Below are 16,386 nucleotides of genomic sequence, written 5' to 3'. Positions count from 1 at the left end.
GTTCCCCTTTCTCTGCATCCTCCACAACATCTGCTGTTTCCTGTGTTGTTGATTTTAGCCATTCTGACAGGTGTGAGGTGCTATCTCATCATGGTTTTGATTTGTATTTCCCTGATGATGAGGATGTTGAATGTCTCTTCATGTGTCTGTTGGCCATCTGGATGTCTTCTTTGGAAAAATGTCTATTCCTGTGTATCACTCCTCATATACATAAAGATGAAATGTATGCAAAGTAAATTGGCTAAAGTTGTCAAAGCCCTCTGACCGAAGACCACCAGGAACACTGCTGTTGTCAAAAAAAGTTCGGTTTATTTAACTTGCTTCCGTAAAGGAGAACGTACCCTAGGGAAAACCCTCATGTGAGTCTCTTTAAATTCGGGCTTGCATTCCATGGTTCTGTGGAGGGATTAGGGAAGTGGGGGGCCAGTTCTGGATTGAATGTTGTCAAAAAGCAGGGGCAACTTAGAGATTGGGTATCTTTTTTAAGATTTTATTTATTTATATGAGAGAGAGAGAGAGAGAGAGACAGCGAGAGAGGGAACACAAGCAGAGGGAGTGGGAGAGGGAGAAGCAGTCTTCCCGCGGAGCAGGGGGCTCGATGCGGGGCTCGATCCCAGAATCCTGGGATCACGACCTGAGCTGAAGGCAGACAATTAACGACTGAGCCACCCAGGTGCCCCAAGACCGGGTATCTTTATAACGTTCATCTAGGAGGCAGGAGGATGCAAGCAGGGCTGGAGTTATCTATGGTAAGGAAGCAGCAACCACTCAGAGTCATCTTTGTGGTCACCAAGGGGCCTCACCTATGTCTCATTCTGAGCGTGATTTATTTCTGCTGGTAACATCATGGTCTGAATATCAGAAGGGCAATCTTGAACACTCTTGATATTCCTAAAACTTCACAGTGATGTCCATTATAGAAAGTATCCCCATTCCAAGGATGTTAAAATGTAGAGAAAACGCTCGTCTTGGATTTGATGAAATAGGATTCTTGCTGTATTACTTTGGGCAAGTAATTTACCCCTTTAAGCCTCAACTTCCTGCTCTGTAAAATGGGAACAATACAGTCTACCACATTAAGACTTATGAGGACACAGTGCCTGGTATAATATTGGGTGTATCACTCAGAGTCCAAGGGGGGAAATAAGAACCATTCTAAGTATGTAAAACAAAGAATTTTTATTTTAAAGGTTTTATTTATTTATTTGAGAGAGAGAGAATGAGAGAGAGCGAGCACATGAGAGGGGGGAGGGTCAGAGGGAGAAGCAGACTCCCCGCCGAGCAGGGAGCCCGATGCGGGACTCGATCCCGGGACTCCAGGATCATGACCTGAGCTGAAGGCAGCTGCCCAACCAACTGAGCCACCCAGGCGCCCGTAAAACAAAGAATTTAATGCAAGGTATTGGTGACACCAGTGACAAGGGTGATGGAAGGGCTGAGTAGTCCCAACCGGGGACAGAGAGGTAAGCCAGAGATTAGCAAACACAGGACACTCCCTGCCACTCCTAAACCGGAGGGACAAATGGAGGAGTTGGAATTAATGTAGCCTGGAAGTGAGGATCATCCCCCAGAAGTTGGAACCAAGGCAGCCTACCCAGTAAGAGCTGGAACCAAAGAGGAGCTTTATCTATGGCTGGAGACCTGCCCAAGCCCAAGCAAGCGAGAGAAAGAGAAGAAACACACTGGCTTTATCCTTCCTCCTATCTCCCAGTCTCCTGCCACTGTCTCCCATTGGCCAAACCCAGACCTGAAGGCCGCAGTCCTGGGAGCCTGAGGATCTGCACCGTGCAGGGCAGTAGAGAGAGAGCAGAAGGTCAAGGAAGGGATCTCTGCAAAGGTTACCAGGTGATCCTGAGATAGAAATGATTGAAACCCGCTTGGTAATACCTTTATCTGTAAAACCTTTAAAGTACTGGATACACTTGAAAGTAACAAGATTATTCACTTAAAGACCTATGGCAATCCAGATACCATAGGTCTTTCTGCTCTCCAGCCCCCAACCCACTACATGCATTATTCTGAATTACTCCTGTGTCTGGTCTGATAGGGTAGCATTTTGAGATGGATTTCCAGTGTCAGACATTTTCTCAACGAAAACCTCAGGAGAGCTTCTACAGCAGAGGGAGATGCCCATTCTATGTCACGGAGGTAAAAGCTCACCCGGAGCAGGATTAGGATGTAGCAGTGTCATGGTAACCGGAGTCTGGTCTTGGGGCTCTCAAGGATTTGTGTGCCCTTGGGGAGGCTCAAAATCTCTAGACTCACGTTTTAAAAAAAAATGGCAATCAAAACCATCGGGGGTGGTTTGCTTGTGTCACACTCCACTTGGCTCTTCCATCTTCGCATCCCCTTATCCAGAAGGCTCCACAGTGTTTTCTGAGAAAGGATGAGGTCGTCTGAGAAAACAGATAACGCGCCCAAGGTCACAGAGCTGCGAAATATCAGAAGGAATTCCGTCTCCCCGCTTCCCACGCCAAGGCCCTTCTCGCTGCCCAGCGAGTTCTGTTCCCGCCCGGGGCATCTTCTGGTGGAGGAAGGCTCGTTCAGAAAAGGCAAAGGCGACCCCCAGCAAACCCCTGGGGCACCCGGTAGCGCTCTCGACGCCCGCCAACGGGCCCGATCGGCAGCCCGCCGGCCCTGGGGGCCTCACCGCCGGCCGGCAATGCCCGCCTCCACGCCGGAGGCCGGCCGGGAGGCCGCGGCCCTCCCCGCCGCCCTGCGGGTCCCCGGGAGGCTAACGGAGCCGCGTGCCCGGGGCGGGGCCACGCGCGATTGGCCGCGCGGGGCCGGGGGCGGGCCGGCGGCGGGCCGGCCGGGCGGGCGCCGACAATGAGCCTCCATAAAAGGGAGCGGCGGGGGCCTGGGGCCCCGGATTGAGCCCTCCCCACCCGGGGTCCCGACGCGTTCGGTCTCGGGGAGGCCCGGACGCGCCCGTCGCAGGCCGGGCGGTGAGCGGCGGGCGGCGGGGAAGGGGCTGCGCGGGGCGGGAGGCGGCCCCTGGCTGCGCGCCCGGCCTCCAGCGTCCGGTCACCGCGATACCCCCCCCGCATACACACCGGCCGCACCATGGCCCTAAAGGCCGAGGGCGCCGCGCTCGACTGCTTCGAGGTGACGCTCAAATGCGAGGAAGGGGAGGACGAGGAGGAGGCCATGGTGGTGGCTGTAATTCCGCGGCCCGAGCCGATGCTCAGAGGTGAGGAGGGAAGGGGACCCCACTTCCGCGTCACGGTCCGGGCCCGGGCGCCCCCTCCCCCTCCGCAGTCAGGGGCTCCAGCGCCCCCTCCCCCTCCGGCCTGGGACCCGGGCGCCCCCACCCCCTCCGGCCTGGGGCCCGGGCGCGCTCTCGCTCCGCCCCCTCCAGGGTTTGGAATCTGGGGCCTCCCCGAATTCCCTCTCCCCCGCCCCCGTCCGGGGTCTGGAGCCTTCGATCCACACCCCGCGCGCTCCGGATCTTCCGGTGCCCGAGCGCCCCCTCTCCCGGGCCCCGCACCGGCGGCCGCGGTCTCCCGCCCCACGGAGGCAGAGGCCGGCGCAGGGGCCAAGCTGTGTTTTAGGCCGAGGGGCAGCAAGGCCTCCGGGCCCGAGGCTGGGCACGGCAGCCTGGTGTCCGGAGAGATCCGAGGATGCCGCCGCCAAGAGGAGGATTTTCAGGGCCCTCTACGCAGAAAGCTTTGCTGTCCCCCAACTCCCCTTGCATCCCCGGCCTTCCACTTGCGTAAGCCACAGGTGTCAGATTCTAGCGCTTCAGGGGTGAATGGGATGGCATACGGCATACTCCGTTTCGGAAGAGGAGTGTTTGCTAGGGGTATCCTCTGCCACGCTGGAAGGAGATTGGCCTTGGGAAGGGATTCGAGGAACAATCTGGGAACACTTGATTTCCCCTCCCCCTTTACCAGTTTCTTTAGTCCGCAGGATCTTGCAGACCATTAGAAAACAAAGGGCCTTCTTAGTGGAAAACTTAATACTCATGAAAATGCCAGAAAAATTTTCATGGAAATGCAAATATCTTTTTATTCTCAAATACCTCTTCCCGTAGGGGGGATTGTACCCCAAAGAGGTTGAGAGCAAGTCCATTTATTTAACCTCAGCAGCACCCGCTGTCTCCCTGCACTGCCTCTCATCCTTTTTGGAATCTGGAGAGTTATAAAACAAGTCCGGTAAATAAAGGCTGCTACCCTTCTCAGAGCTTTGCATCCAACAGAAGTTCTTTCCCTACTTGTGCTAGTATTTACTGAATGCTGGATGCCAGGCTGTCTCAGTTAATCCTCTCAACAACCCTGCAAGAGAGGCCCTATTTCCCAGTTAGGGATGAGGAAGTAGAAGTCCAAGAGAAATTAAATCATTCAACAGGTCTTCATTAGGCACCTACCGTAAGCCAAGCAGTTTTAGGCTGGGCATGCTAATGGCTATAAACAAAGATGAAACATCCCTTCTGGAATATATATATATAAATGAATGACCAAAGACAAATACAATCAAATGCATAGGGTGTCAGGTGCCAATATGTGGTTCAGAGAACACCAGAGCAAAGGGAGGAGAAAAGAGAGTGGGGGTGTTTTATTTGGAATATCAAGTGGTCAGGAAAGGCTTCTCTAATGTGAATTTTGAGCACAGACCCAAAGGACGCGAGAGAACGAAACTTGTGGGTAATGGGAGGGAAAGCATTTTAGGCAGAGAGAATAGCAAGTATAAATGTCTTGAAGCAGAAGCTTTTTGAAAGATTTGGGGTAAGTGGGGAAAGGATAAATTCAAGGTCTTTGGCCTGAGCATCCAGAAGGACAGGCCTCCCACGAAAAAGACAAGAAGGCTAGGATGCTGGCATGTGCAGATAGGGAGTTAAGGTTTGAACAGGGTGAGTTTGACATGCCTGTGACACATTCAAGTGCCATGACCAGATAGGCATCAGACACGTGCGTTTAGATGCAGGGGAGAGTCTGGCTGGAGGTAGAAATACGGGAGTCATCAGCAGGCAGGCAATGGGAGGAGACTGTCAGAGGGAGGAGACAGACAGAAGGTCTAAGAACGGAGCTGTGGAACTCTCTCCGGTGACTGCGGGTTGGAGATGGAGTCGGTCCCCATCAGATTTCTGAATGCCACTACCTGCCAGGTGCTGTTCTTGAGGCTGGGGGTCTAGGTGTGGACGGTCAAAAGTCATGCTGTCCCGGAGCCTGCCATGCAGCGGGGAGACATGGAGCACAAGTGACACCATGTTAGGCCCGGTGGCGGTGTGGGCTAAGGAGGACACGAGGGGGGAAAGGGAATGGGGTGCCCCGCTTTCTGCAGAGGGGCAGAGAAAGCCATTGCAAGAAGATGGTTCTTCAGCTACGCCCTGAAAGAAGTGAGAGAGCCGTGAGAAGAGATGAGAGGAACCAGCACGCGTGACCCCAAGAGAGCCCCAGGAAGTAGGAGACGAACCAACGGGAGGTGGTGCCTAGGAGCCGAGCGACAAAAATCAAGATGGAAGAAGTGATGAGTCAAATGATGAAGTTTAAGAACTGACCACTGGGTTTGGCATCGGTGACCCTGGCGAGAGCTGTTTTGGAAGAATGGTGGGAAAGAAAGTCCAACGGCAACCAAGAGGTTAAGGGTCTTTTGTGCCCGGTCATGTGGGAGATAGGTACAGCGCAGCCTGGGACCTGGATCTTCTGAGTCCTGACAAATTCTCAGGCCCATTTTTTTAATTAATTAATTTATTTATTTATTTAATTTTAATTTTTTTTTTTTTTAATTTGCGAGAGAGAGAATGAGAGAGAGCATGAGAGGGGGGAGGGTCAGAGGGAGAAGCAGACTCCCCGCTGAGCAGGGAGCCCGATGCGGGACTCGATCCCGGGACTCCAGGATCATGACCTGAGCCGAAGGCAGTCGCTTAACCAACTGAGCCACCCAGGCGCCCTCTCAGGCCCATTTTAAATGCCACCTCCCCATCAGTTCCTAGGTGTTAGGGGCCCCCACATATTTTATTTCATCTTCTCAGGTGGGAGAGAGGGGTGGCCATCAGAGGTCAGGAGACTCCACAGAAACACTGAGCTGCCAGGCTATGTGGGGTCAGCCTGCCTTCTTTGTCGAGCTGGAAAGGATTCCTGCCCTGCCAGAGTTTGTGGTCCAGGTGCACAAAGCAGATGCCAGGCAGACCCTTGGGCATGAGATCACACCTGCAGTTGCTCTGGGAGATGGGAAAGGGATTGTGACGGGGTGTGGTGGCCTGTTAAGGGGGCCTCGCTGGATGGAGAAGCAGACATGCCCGTCATTCGCTGACTGAAGGCTCACTGAGCATCTCCTGCGTGCCAGGCCCTGTGGGGACGATAAATGATCACACGTAGCATTCTTGTTCTCAAGAAAGTATGCAGTGTGGCCTGGAACTCAGACATGGATATAATCCCCCGCCAGGGGTGAGAGGTCAGGAAGGCTTCCCAGGAGTGACAATGTGAGCGGGGCCATGAAGGAAGTATAGGAATTTATCGGACTGATGAGGACGGTCTGGATGGACATGCTAAGACTGAAGACCTGCAAGAACACAGCTTGTCGGAAAAGCACGTGGACCTGTGGTCCGAGCCCAGATTGAGAGGAGATAGGCAGGGAGATAGCGGGATGCCCAGGTACACAGCGTCTCATGGGCTGCAGGGGAAGGGAGAGAAAGACTTTGGGTGACAATGTTCCTCCTCTGTCCCCCAGCTCCACCCAGTTTGGGGAATCAAGTTGTAAGTATTCTAGGCCGTGGGCACCTTTACCACTAACATGTCCTGCACCTCTCCCTCTGTAGTGGCCCAACAGGAGAAGACCCCAACGCCTAGGCCCAACCTGCTGGAGGCGGGTGGCGATGGCTGCGAGGAGCCCAAGCAGCAGGTGTCTTGGGAGCAGGAGTTCCTGGTGGGAAACAGCCCAGGAGGCAGCGGGCGGGCACTGTGCATGGTGTGTGGGGCCGAAATCCGGTCCCCCTCTGCAGACACGGCGCGCATGCACATCCTGGAACAGCATCCTCACACCCTGGACCTGAGCCCTTCAGAGAAAAGCAACATCCTGGAGGCCTGGAGTGAGGGGGTGGCCCTTTTGCAAGACATCAGAGCTGAGCAGACTTCTTCACCCACCTCAGGTAGGGAGGGGGCGGGGGGCGGTAGGGGTGGCGGATGGAGGGAAAAGTCGGCCTCTCAGAGGACTTGGAGCTCACCGGGTGTTTGCCCTCTTCAGACTCAGGCCAGGATGTCGAAGCTGACCCGGACTCCGACCCAGACCCTGCCAAAATGCCAGCAGAGATTGTCGTTCTCCTTGACTCTGAGGACAACCCATCTCTCCCGAAAAGGAGCCGGCCCAGGGGACTCCGCCCCCTCGAGCTTCCGGGTCAGTCTTCTGGAAGCACTTGAGGCTGAGCTGGGGAGAGGGGAACATGCGCCCTGTGTTCTGTGTGGAGAGAGGCTGTGGGGCTCAGGCGTGGACCCTTTAAAAGGTCTGGGGTCTTCTCATTCTGCAGCTGCTCCTGTCTCGGAGCCAGGAAATAGGAAGCCCCGTGGTCAGAGATGGAAGGAACCCCCTGGGGAAGAGCCGGTCAGAAAGAAAAGAGGCAGACCCATGACCAAAAACTTGGACCTGGACCCAGACCCTGACCCAGGTGAGAGGGAGGCCCATGCAGGTGTGGGCATGGGCTCCGGCCGCAGTGCTCCTAGAGGAAAGCCAAGCAGGGGAGGGCGGTTGGTCCAGGCCTTTGGATTCTGGCTTCAGTGAGGATAGACAGCTCAGCCTCCCAGACTCACAGGTCCATCCTGTCCTTCCTTCCAGACCCCCCGTCACCCGACTCACCCACAGAGACTTTTGCTGCTCCTGCTGAGGTCCGACACTTCACTGACGGCAGCTTCCCCCCAGGCTTCGTCCTCCAGCTCTTCTCCCACACCCAGCTCAGGGCCTCAGACAGCAAGGACTCACCCAAAGAGGGGAGAGCTGCAGAAGGAGGCCTTCCCCAGCCGGAAAGCCCCTCTCCAGGTGAGCTCCTGAGAGGGGACGACAAGGGAGGGTCAGGCAGCCTGCATCCCTGGGGTCTGGCCTCCTCGAGGCTGCTCTGCAGCAGAGCCCAGGGCAGAGGTGGTTAGCACTCGGGTTCCCTGAGAGACGGGGCCAAGGACAGGCAGACTTGAATGACACGGACTGGCCAGAAAGCTGAGCTGCTAACGGATTGGTCGTTAGGTTGGGCTAGGCCAGTGCTCCCCAAAGCCAGACACTCAGCACCACACTTCAGGCTGATTCCACCTGATACCTGAGGTGCCCAGTTCACCCTTTTGGAGCAAGGGCCTTAGCAGACCCGTGGTGAACTCAGCAGGCACCTCCGTGAAGAAAGCAGTCCAGTGACTTGTCTAATGATAGCAGTAAGCGCTTGTGTTTGTATCGTGTTTAACCGATTTCCAGAAACTTCTATACGTGGTTCATCTGGCCTGTAGAAAAGTCTGTTTTCTGCAGGGGAGAAGGAATTGGGAAGGTTGAGTCTCAGAGCTGATTCCTCCTTCCCTTGATCCTTGTATTCGTTTCCTGTGGCTGCATTAACAAGTTCGTGGCTTCGAGAACACGCTTCATCCCTTCTCAGTTCCAGAGGTCAGAGGTCAGGAATGAGCCTCACTGAGCTAAAATCCGGATGTCGGCAGGGTCATGTTCCTTTCTGAAGGCTCCGGGGGCAGGGGTGAAGGGTGTCCATTTTCTTGTCCTGCCAGCTTCTTAGAAGCTGCGTGCATTCCTTGGGTTTTGGTCTCCTTCCATCTTCAAAGCCAGCAGCCTCCAGGAGAGTCCTTCTGAGGATGCTATCTTTGACCTGACTCTTCCGCCTCCCTCTTCCGTACTGGGACCCTTGGGATTACATGGAGCCCACCCAGATCATCCAGGACAATCTCTTTAGTTTGAAGTTAGCTGATTAATCAGCAACATTAATTCCATCTGTAGCCTTAATTCCTCCTTGTCATGTAACATGACCATAGTCACAGATCCTGGGGAGGAGGGTGTGGACGTCTTTAGGCAACAGTCACATAGCCAAGCAGTGGCAGAATTCAGATTAGACCAGAATGCATTCTGGGAGGGCAGAGGCTGAGCCTGGTTCCTCTTCATCTCTCCATGCCAGGCGTCTTGGGCTCGGGAAATGGCTCTCGAAGGAGCGACCGAGTGACACACAGCGCCTTGTCCCGGCCTGTCTGAAATGTGCATTCAGAGTTAGAGCCCAGGGAAAGATAGCACGGGAGGTACCAGGGGCTCCCCAGAGCAGGGCTCTCAAAAAGGAGGTAGGCTTTTTGCATAAAGAAAAAAGCAAATGTGCGCCGTCTCCTGCCCCCCTCCACCAGTGGTGAGCGCTGTTAATAGTTCAGTTTGTATCCTGGAGACCTTCTACAAAGCTCGGTGTGTGCGTGTGTACGTGCACACGTGCACTTTCGCTTGATCATATTTTACAAAACGGGCTCCGCTTTTTCTCCTCTTGAGGCAGGCGTCAGCCCTTCACGTAGATCACGGTTTTAGCTGTCTCAAGTTTCAGCTTGAGCCACATTCCAGTCCTGCCTCTCTCAGAACAGTGCGCTCTGCTTGGACTTGAGCGTTCCCCAAGCTTCCTCGTTGTCTTCGGTATCTCAGTGCTCTAAAGGGCTAACCGCTTCCACTGTTTAATGGGTCTTCTGGTTTCATTCTCGAAAGGGAGCCTTCATTTTGAGTCCTGGGATACCCTGTGCCCAAATTCCACCTATCTGGAGTGGTGAGTAGCTGAGAAGGGTAGTCCCTGAGATCTCAGGTTCCTTTGGGGTACATGGGCAAAGTCTGAGGCCTTGGGGTTCACCAATCTGATTGATGTGAGAGGGTTTTTTCTCAGCAGGGGGCAGGATCTAGGGAGCTTGGAGGTGGCCGGAACCCACAGCAGCTCAGCCCCGAGGGAAGCCCTCTGGAAAATGACATGAGTGAGGACAGAGTAGAGTTTCTTTGTCCCCAAGAAACTTACTGTCTGTTTGGGGGTACAGGTCGGGGGCAGTGACGCAGCCACCCTAGTTCTATGCAGGGCAAAGGCTCCGGAGCGTGGTCGCAGACTGTTTCAGGATCCCCGAGTTCGGACAGATTCCTCAAGACCCTGTGAGGCTTCAACCAGAATGTCTTCATGTTGGGTTGCTTTATGTATTGAGGTTCTTGGAAGATTTTGAGTAAAGATTCTATTGCTTTAAAAAAGTTTAAAAGTCAAGGATTTAGAAGTTGGGGAAGGTCACTGTGGTGAGGTCAGCTGAGCTGATGGATATGAGTGTGAAGCTGAGAAGACTTTCTGGAACTTTCCAAGGGCCTTGCAGAACGAGGGTGGGGAGGCGTCCAAGCCAGGAGAGGAGGTGAGCCTTGAGGACCCCACTCACAAATCATGACACAGAGAGTCTCTTGGTCTTGCTACTGTTTAATTTGAGTAAGACCTAGAGAGCCGGCTCTTAGGATACCTCAGCCAGGCTCAGTATGTTTCCAGGCTGGACCAAGGAAAAAGTGTGTGTGTGCATGTGTGAGCTTCGCAAGCTGTATCCTCAGCACCCAGTACCGTGCCTGCCACAAAGAAAGCCCTCTGTAAAGATTTACTGAAAGAAGGGTGGATAGTGGCTGCCTTCACTTGTCACGTGGTGGTGACATTTTCAGTCGCCAATCAGAAACAAGCCTTAATGAGAAACAAGAGAAAAAGACTTGGGCCCACTCTCTGGCGGTGTGTGCTTGTACCCACACACGCACAGATGTAGAGGAAGGGGGAATGTTGCTGGGGAAGCAGAGGGGCTTGGGCTTCCCAGGAGGGAGGGGGGCCAGCCCTGGGTTTGGAGTGCAAAAGGGGCTCAGCTTGTCCCCAGACTGATAAATCCTCCTGGCCTGCTTTTTCACGGCCCTGGGGCTCCGATCATGCCTGCTTTCTGGAAGGGCCTCACATGTCAGGCTTCACTGTCCTGATGCTCCTCTCCCCACCCACCCTCACCTCTGCCCTCCGTGCTACCAGAAAGAATTGGTACGTAATTCTGTTGCTTTGAGCAGTCCCGAAGTCCATGAGCTCTTACCACCTGCTGAACTCTTTTAACGTCTTAGCATGTCATCGGTCTCCTTAAATCCCCACAACCACCATACACAGTATTAGGATTTCCATTTTGGAGAAGAGGACACAGCCTCGGAGAGGTAAGGCACCTCTCTCAGGGCCCCTCGCCTAGTAAGCAACAGCCTGTGTGCGTCTCCACCTGTGCCCATCCCCCTCCAGCATCCAAGCCGCATCCTCTGCCTTCTCTCTGCTGCTGGCAAAGCCTGTCGTCCCGCCCCCCCCCCCCCCAACTCCTCTCTGGAGCCCATCCCGCACCCTGCCGGCCACTCTTCTCTCTGTGCTCTCCTCTTTGTCCACCGTCCGTATTTCCCTCTCCTCCAGATCTTACCCGGCAGCCTATGCAAAGCTGTGATTTCTCCCTTCTTGACCCCTCATGCCTCCCTAGCCACTGTCCCATGTGTCCCCAAGCCTTTTCAGCAAAGCTGGGAGCATTTTCTACACTAACTGGCCCTCCCCTCTCTGGGAGCCACTTCAGTCCTATTCCCATCCTCCCATCTCATGCTAAAATTGCTTTTTTGGCAAGGTCACCTTTGACTTGCCTAAAATGAAAATCCAGCAGTCAATTCTCCGTGCTTGACTTTCCCCAATGTGACCATAACTGTGACATCGCCCCTCCCTCCTTTCTGGAATCACTCTTGATCTTGGGGCTCCTCGGGCCACTGGCCGGGTCTCCCTCCAGCTTCACTGGCTGTTCTGTTTCTCCGGCCTGTCCTTTCATACACGACTCCCTGAATCAGATGGGACAGTTCTCTCTCCTCTTTCTTGAGTGTAAGCTGCTTCAGGTCAGGATGTGTGTCTGTTTCATTTCCTGTGATCTCCCCAGCACCTGGCATAGGGTCCAGGTGCTGCTGTGTTCAGTGAGGGAGCGGTTAAGTGAGGGACTGGATGCCTCAACCCCGGGGCAAGACCTTCCTCACTCCCGGAGCGATCCAGTCCAAGTTCATGTGCTCCCAGCTCCCACCCAGATTCCCCCTGGTTCCAGCCTCTCTTCCAGATGCCCATGTGACATATCTGTGGTTGTCCATAAGATCTGTCAAACTGGCTTATCCGAACTGAACCCCCACGTCCCCCCACCCACCCCGAGCCACTCTCCTCCTCCCTATCCTCCTCTCCCCTTTTCCATTGTGCACTTTGCTCAGGCTGGGGCAAAGCATAGCGGACTCTCACTTTCTGTACGTCTTTGCTCACATACCCGCTCCACGAGGCCCTCCGTGCTATCTGTCCCCTTCCCTGGTGTGTTTTCTTATTTCACTTTGTTTCCATCCATACGCAACACATCACATCTTGTGTCCGTTCATCCTTTCGGCTCCTGCCACCGGATCGGGAGTTCCAGGAAGGCCGCGTGGAGTCTGCTCGCCCCTCTCTTAGGGCCCGGTTTTGCCTATTCTGAGCAGCTGCTCCCCACTGCTGAGGTGGACATCTGATCCCCAAGGGGTAGGTCCTGACTGGAGCGGAAGAGCCCCGTGAAGCTCGCAGGGCAGAGCTGGGATGCTAACCCAGGACTGGCCATGCGGGGCTCTCGCCTTAGCCTCCGGATCCATCTGTGAGCCCCTTGGTGGGCAAAGCTGTGTCTTACTTGGTTGGCGGGGGTTCCCCACTCCCACCACCTGTGTCCACACAAGGCAGAAGCCCTCAGGCTAGGGCTCTCAGGAAGTTTTAGATGAAGCAGAGTGAGCTGAAGGGAAGAGCCGAGGGAGGTAGACAGCACTGAGCATCTGTGTACCAAAATACGTGGGGGAGGAAGTCTGACTTATGCCTCCGGGGCTGTGACCTCATTTTTTGGTTGGTCATGGTCCTCTGATGAACCAAGAGTGGAGCTTCCCGCTGTCCCTTGGGCTCCCCCCTCATACCAGGCCTTGGACTGTGGAAGTGAAGGCTTGGGAGTGGAGGTGTGGTTTGCAGAGGCCTTTGGGGGGCACTATTGTGGTGGGGGTCCAGAGGGCCCTGACTTCTGCTCTCTACTCCCGTCCCTGCCCAGCTCCCCCTCCGGGGCTTCGCGGGACACTGGATCTCCAGGTTATCCGCGTCCGGATGGAGGAGCCCCCGGCAGTCAGCCTCCTGCAAGACTGGTCCAAGCATCCCCAGGGCACCAAGAGTGTGGGAGCAGGTGATACCCCAAACTGGCCTGCGGTTCTGTCAGACTCCAGCACCACTGTGGGGGGGCAGCCAGAGGCAGGGAGTGGTGTGTAGGTTCTCACTCTCCTGGGGAGGGAGGGAGGAGGCAGGGTCCCCCTTTGGCTTATCACTCAGAGCTGCCCGGCTCGACCACCTGATGGAGAGAGGAAAACCAGGTGCCAAGGCAGGATGGAGGAGAGGAAGGGGGGCAGCATCCACTGCTACTTGGGGGCACTGGAAGGTGTCTTCCCCTGGCAAGGCACAAGGCCAGGCCCTGAGATGGGCAAGGCTGGCCTCAGGGCTGTCGTGTGGTAGGGCATTGAGCCGTGGAGAACACCTACCTTGATCCTTTCACTGACCCAGACCTCTCTGTCCCCGCTCCGTTCCCCCTCTTAGCCCCCCCCATTCTCCCTTGGCACAGTGCCTTACACAAGAGGTGGTCACGATGGGGTTTGAACTGAGTCCCACTACCTCGGGGGACGCCTCTCCTCCCCCACCTGTTCAGGCCCCTAAACCAGGAGGCCTCCATTACCTCTTCCCACTCCATCCCTGCAGGAGGCCCAAACAGCCCACCTGGGGGCTTTGTTCACTCCCTCCTTTTCACCTATTTTCCTGTTGTATATATCTCCTTTGTTGACAATAAATTATTTTTTTTTATTAAGAGAGTTCCGTCTGGGCCATCATTGGGGGACGGGATTGGCTAGCAGGATATCCAGGCTCCTGGAGCGACCTTGAGGGGCAGGTGGGCTGACCGATGGTCCTGGGAGGGAGGGCAGAGCAGGGCCAGGACAGGGCATCATTGGCTGGACGACTGGGGCTGCCTCGGTGCCAGTCACAGAGGGATACCTTGCCCCTTCCCTGTGCCCTTGAAGCGGGGTCAGAAACACCTTTTCTTTGACATTTTGTACTTTCTGATTCCTTTGGTAAGCCTCTGTCCAAGAGAGGCCATGGTGGGGGGACAGGGGCGCTTCCACCCTAGTCACTGATCTTTCTAAACTGAAATGGTTGTGGCCAGCCTACGGGGTCGGCGGGGGAGACCTGCCTCCCCTCCCCTGCCCCGGGATGAGGCAGCGGCCATGTGGCGCCTTACTGTAACCCACCCTCTCCTTGGCTTCATTAAACTCCTTCCTTTGTCCGGTTTCCCCGTTTCCTGGACCAAGAGATGGCCCACTTTGGGTTTCTTCACCAGCTTCTTTATCCTCCTAAACCAACATCACAAGCCAATTCTCTGTGGCATTTTGTTTCTCTCCCATGGGTGAGAGGGGCACTGAAGAGGGGCACGGGGAGCTCCCTGTCAGACCCGAAACCCCACTGTCGCCTTTAGAATCCAGAAGCACGTGGAGCATTGGGACAGTCCAGCCCCCGCTCCAGGACTGCTTCCCTGCTCCTGATAAGTCCTGTGCACCTGGGGAGAGGTGAGGACTCTAGAGGGGGCGCTCGCCTACAGCACTGACCCAGCCAGGTTTTGAGACTAACCAGAAAGCTCCTCTTTAACTCAGGAAGGATCTGGGTATAAGCACATGACAGCTGGCCATGTGTTTCTCTGAGCCGGTGTGGGCCCACTGTGGGTGATCTCCGCATGGTTGCTTCCTGGGATGTGGTCCTGTCTCCCTGTCTGACAAGCTTGGGAGGAGTGCAAGTCTGTGGGGCCCTAGTCGGGGAATTAGAAGGCATGGGTGTGGCACGTTGTGGAGAAAAGTCAGTAGATCCTGTGTTAGGGTGGCTTCCCCAGTGTGTGACAGGTGGGCCATGGAACTCCTCTGGGTCTCCACCCCTGTTTCTGCAAACTTGTAAAACTTCCATCCCACTTAACAGGAAGGAGTAAATAAGGCTGCAAATCGGGCTTCGAAACACGAATGTGAATCACTGCCGGTGATTTCTTTCCATCCTTCCAATCGTGTGACTGTGTTTACAATTATGCCAATGTGCTTTTAAATCAACGTGGCTGTGTTGCTGGGTGTTTACAATTGAGAAAACATCTAAAGCGCGCTGTAAAATCGTGAAGTTCAATGCACCTTCTCTGCTGTTGATGTGATTGGTGGCCGGCCCACTAGACTGTGAGCTCCTTTCGGGCAAGGACTGGGCTGCATTGACCTCATTTTCCTAGGGCCCTGCTTGGGGCCTGGCACATCGTAGGTGCTCAATAAATGTTTGTCAAGTGCCCTCTTGGTGTGTCTTCCTGTGTGACATTTTCCCAGGGCAAGCCGGTCCCTAGAGTGCGCGCGGCTCCCCGCACAGGGTTGGCGGCCACAGTGGCTGTGGGTGGCATGGCTGCCCCCTGACCTCATCCCCACATCTTGGTTGGCAGGGGTCTGCCCAGCCTTGGCCAAGACCCTTGGGACGATATGAGTGTGTGGGGCTGGGAGCTCCCAGAGGGCTTCCAGGGAGAGGTGGGGAGAGGAGCCAGGGCACGACTCCACCCCGAGTGCAGAAGTTTCCGAGCGTCGGTGACTCAGTGCTTGGGGGGCATGTGTGTGTCCCCCCGCCATCTCCCCCAGCCCCAGAACAGGTGCTGCTGCAGCCGTTTGCCCAAACACCAAGGAAGCCTCCCCCGCCATCCGTGCCCCGGGGCTGGTGGTGGCAACTCTCCAGGTGTGATGCGGAGGCCCAATCACACGTTGAGTGGAGGGTGGGGGAAGAAGGGGCCACTGCCCCCAGCTCCTGATACCTTTGCCTCTAGTCCCCTTTGCTCTCTGAACCGGGCCACCTCCTGCTCTCCCCAGCTGCCCCCTCGGGGTTCAGGATGGGGAGATCTTTCTGGATACCAGCAATAGCTGTATAGTTCAAGCTGGTCCAAGGCAAAGGAAGGAGCAGCCCTTCCCTCCCCGAAGAGAAACTGGTGTGTGTACGGGTGTGGTTGGGAAGGGGAGACACTGGCTGGGCCCTGTGTGGCACCCTAACTGCATCGCTGGTCTGGTCCAGACTCTGCCGCTCCTGCAGATTCCACAAACATGACTGAAGGCCCCCCGGGGGCAGGCACCGTGCTGGGAACCGCAGAGCACAGACAGGACACCCGGCCTGTCTCCACTGTGGGTCACCCCACACTGGGCCCGTCACACAGGTGAGGGGTCGGGCTCAGCAAGACGAACGACTTACCCACCATTCCAGAGCTGGCGAAGGAGCAGAGCCAGGCCGAGCCTGGATCTGTCGGACCCCCGAGCTCTTGTCCCCTGTGCTACATGGCCTGTTTCGGCTTCAGGAGGACTGAGACATCTTCC

At 55.4% G+C, this 16,386-nt stretch overlaps 1 protein-coding gene across 3 annotated transcripts; it reads left to right on the top strand.

Moving 5' to 3' along the window:
• Window positions 1–2,806: 2,806 nt before the first annotated feature.
• SPINDOC (spindlin interactor and repressor of chromatin binding) lies at window positions 2,807–15,012 on the top strand. 3 transcript variants are annotated; one of them, XR_010406809.1, is made up of 7 exons: window positions 2,807–3,193; window positions 6,761–7,090; window positions 7,186–7,335; window positions 7,466–7,603; window positions 7,771–7,971; window positions 11,047–12,487; window positions 13,032–13,170. XR_010406809.1 is itself a non-coding variant. In XM_064576256.1 (6 exons), exons 1-6 carry the CDS (start codon window positions 3,067–3,069, stop codon window positions 14,995–14,997), a joined length of 960 nt encoding a protein of 319 aa, XP_064432326.1. In that variant the 5' UTR covers window positions 2,807–3,066; the 3' UTR covers window positions 14,998–15,012. The 3 variants fall into 3 exon arrangements, 2 of the variants coding, with proteins under 2 accessions (XP_064432326.1, XP_045749395.1); XM_064576256.1 differs by lacking the exons at window positions 11,047–12,487; window positions 13,032–13,170 and adding an exon at window positions 14,984–15,012; XM_045893439.3 differs by lacking the exon at window positions 11,047–12,487 and having other exon boundaries at window positions 13,032–13,831.
• The last annotated feature ends 1,374 nt before the right edge of the window (window positions 15,013–16,386 follow it).

This window comes from Mirounga angustirostris, unplaced genomic scaffold (assembly GCF_029215605.1).
Source record: "Mirounga angustirostris isolate CCGP_5_RB_7025 unplaced genomic scaffold, mMirAng1.0.hap1 SCAF_13, whole genome shotgun sequence".
Classification (NCBI taxonomy): Eukaryota; Metazoa; Chordata; class Mammalia; order Carnivora; family Phocidae; genus Mirounga; species Mirounga angustirostris.
Note: the sequence above shows the minus strand (reverse complement) of the source record. Positions and strands in the feature narration are given on the sequence as shown.

Bases quoted from the DNA above. Each gene is read 5' to 3' on its own strand.
- SPINDOC (XM_045893439.3), top strand. From the start codon at position 3,067: ATGGCCCTAAAGGCCGAGGGCGCCGCGCTCGACTGCTTCGAGGTGACG. The intron at 3,194-6,760 runs GTGAGGAGGGAA...CTCCCTCTGTAG, and splicing joins GCCCGAGCCGATGCTCAGAG to TGGCCCAACAGGAGAAGACC. The intron at 7,336-7,465 runs GTCAGTCTTCTG...CTCATTCTGCAG, and splicing joins CCGCCCCCTCGAGCTTCCGG to CTGCTCCTGTCTCGGAGCCA.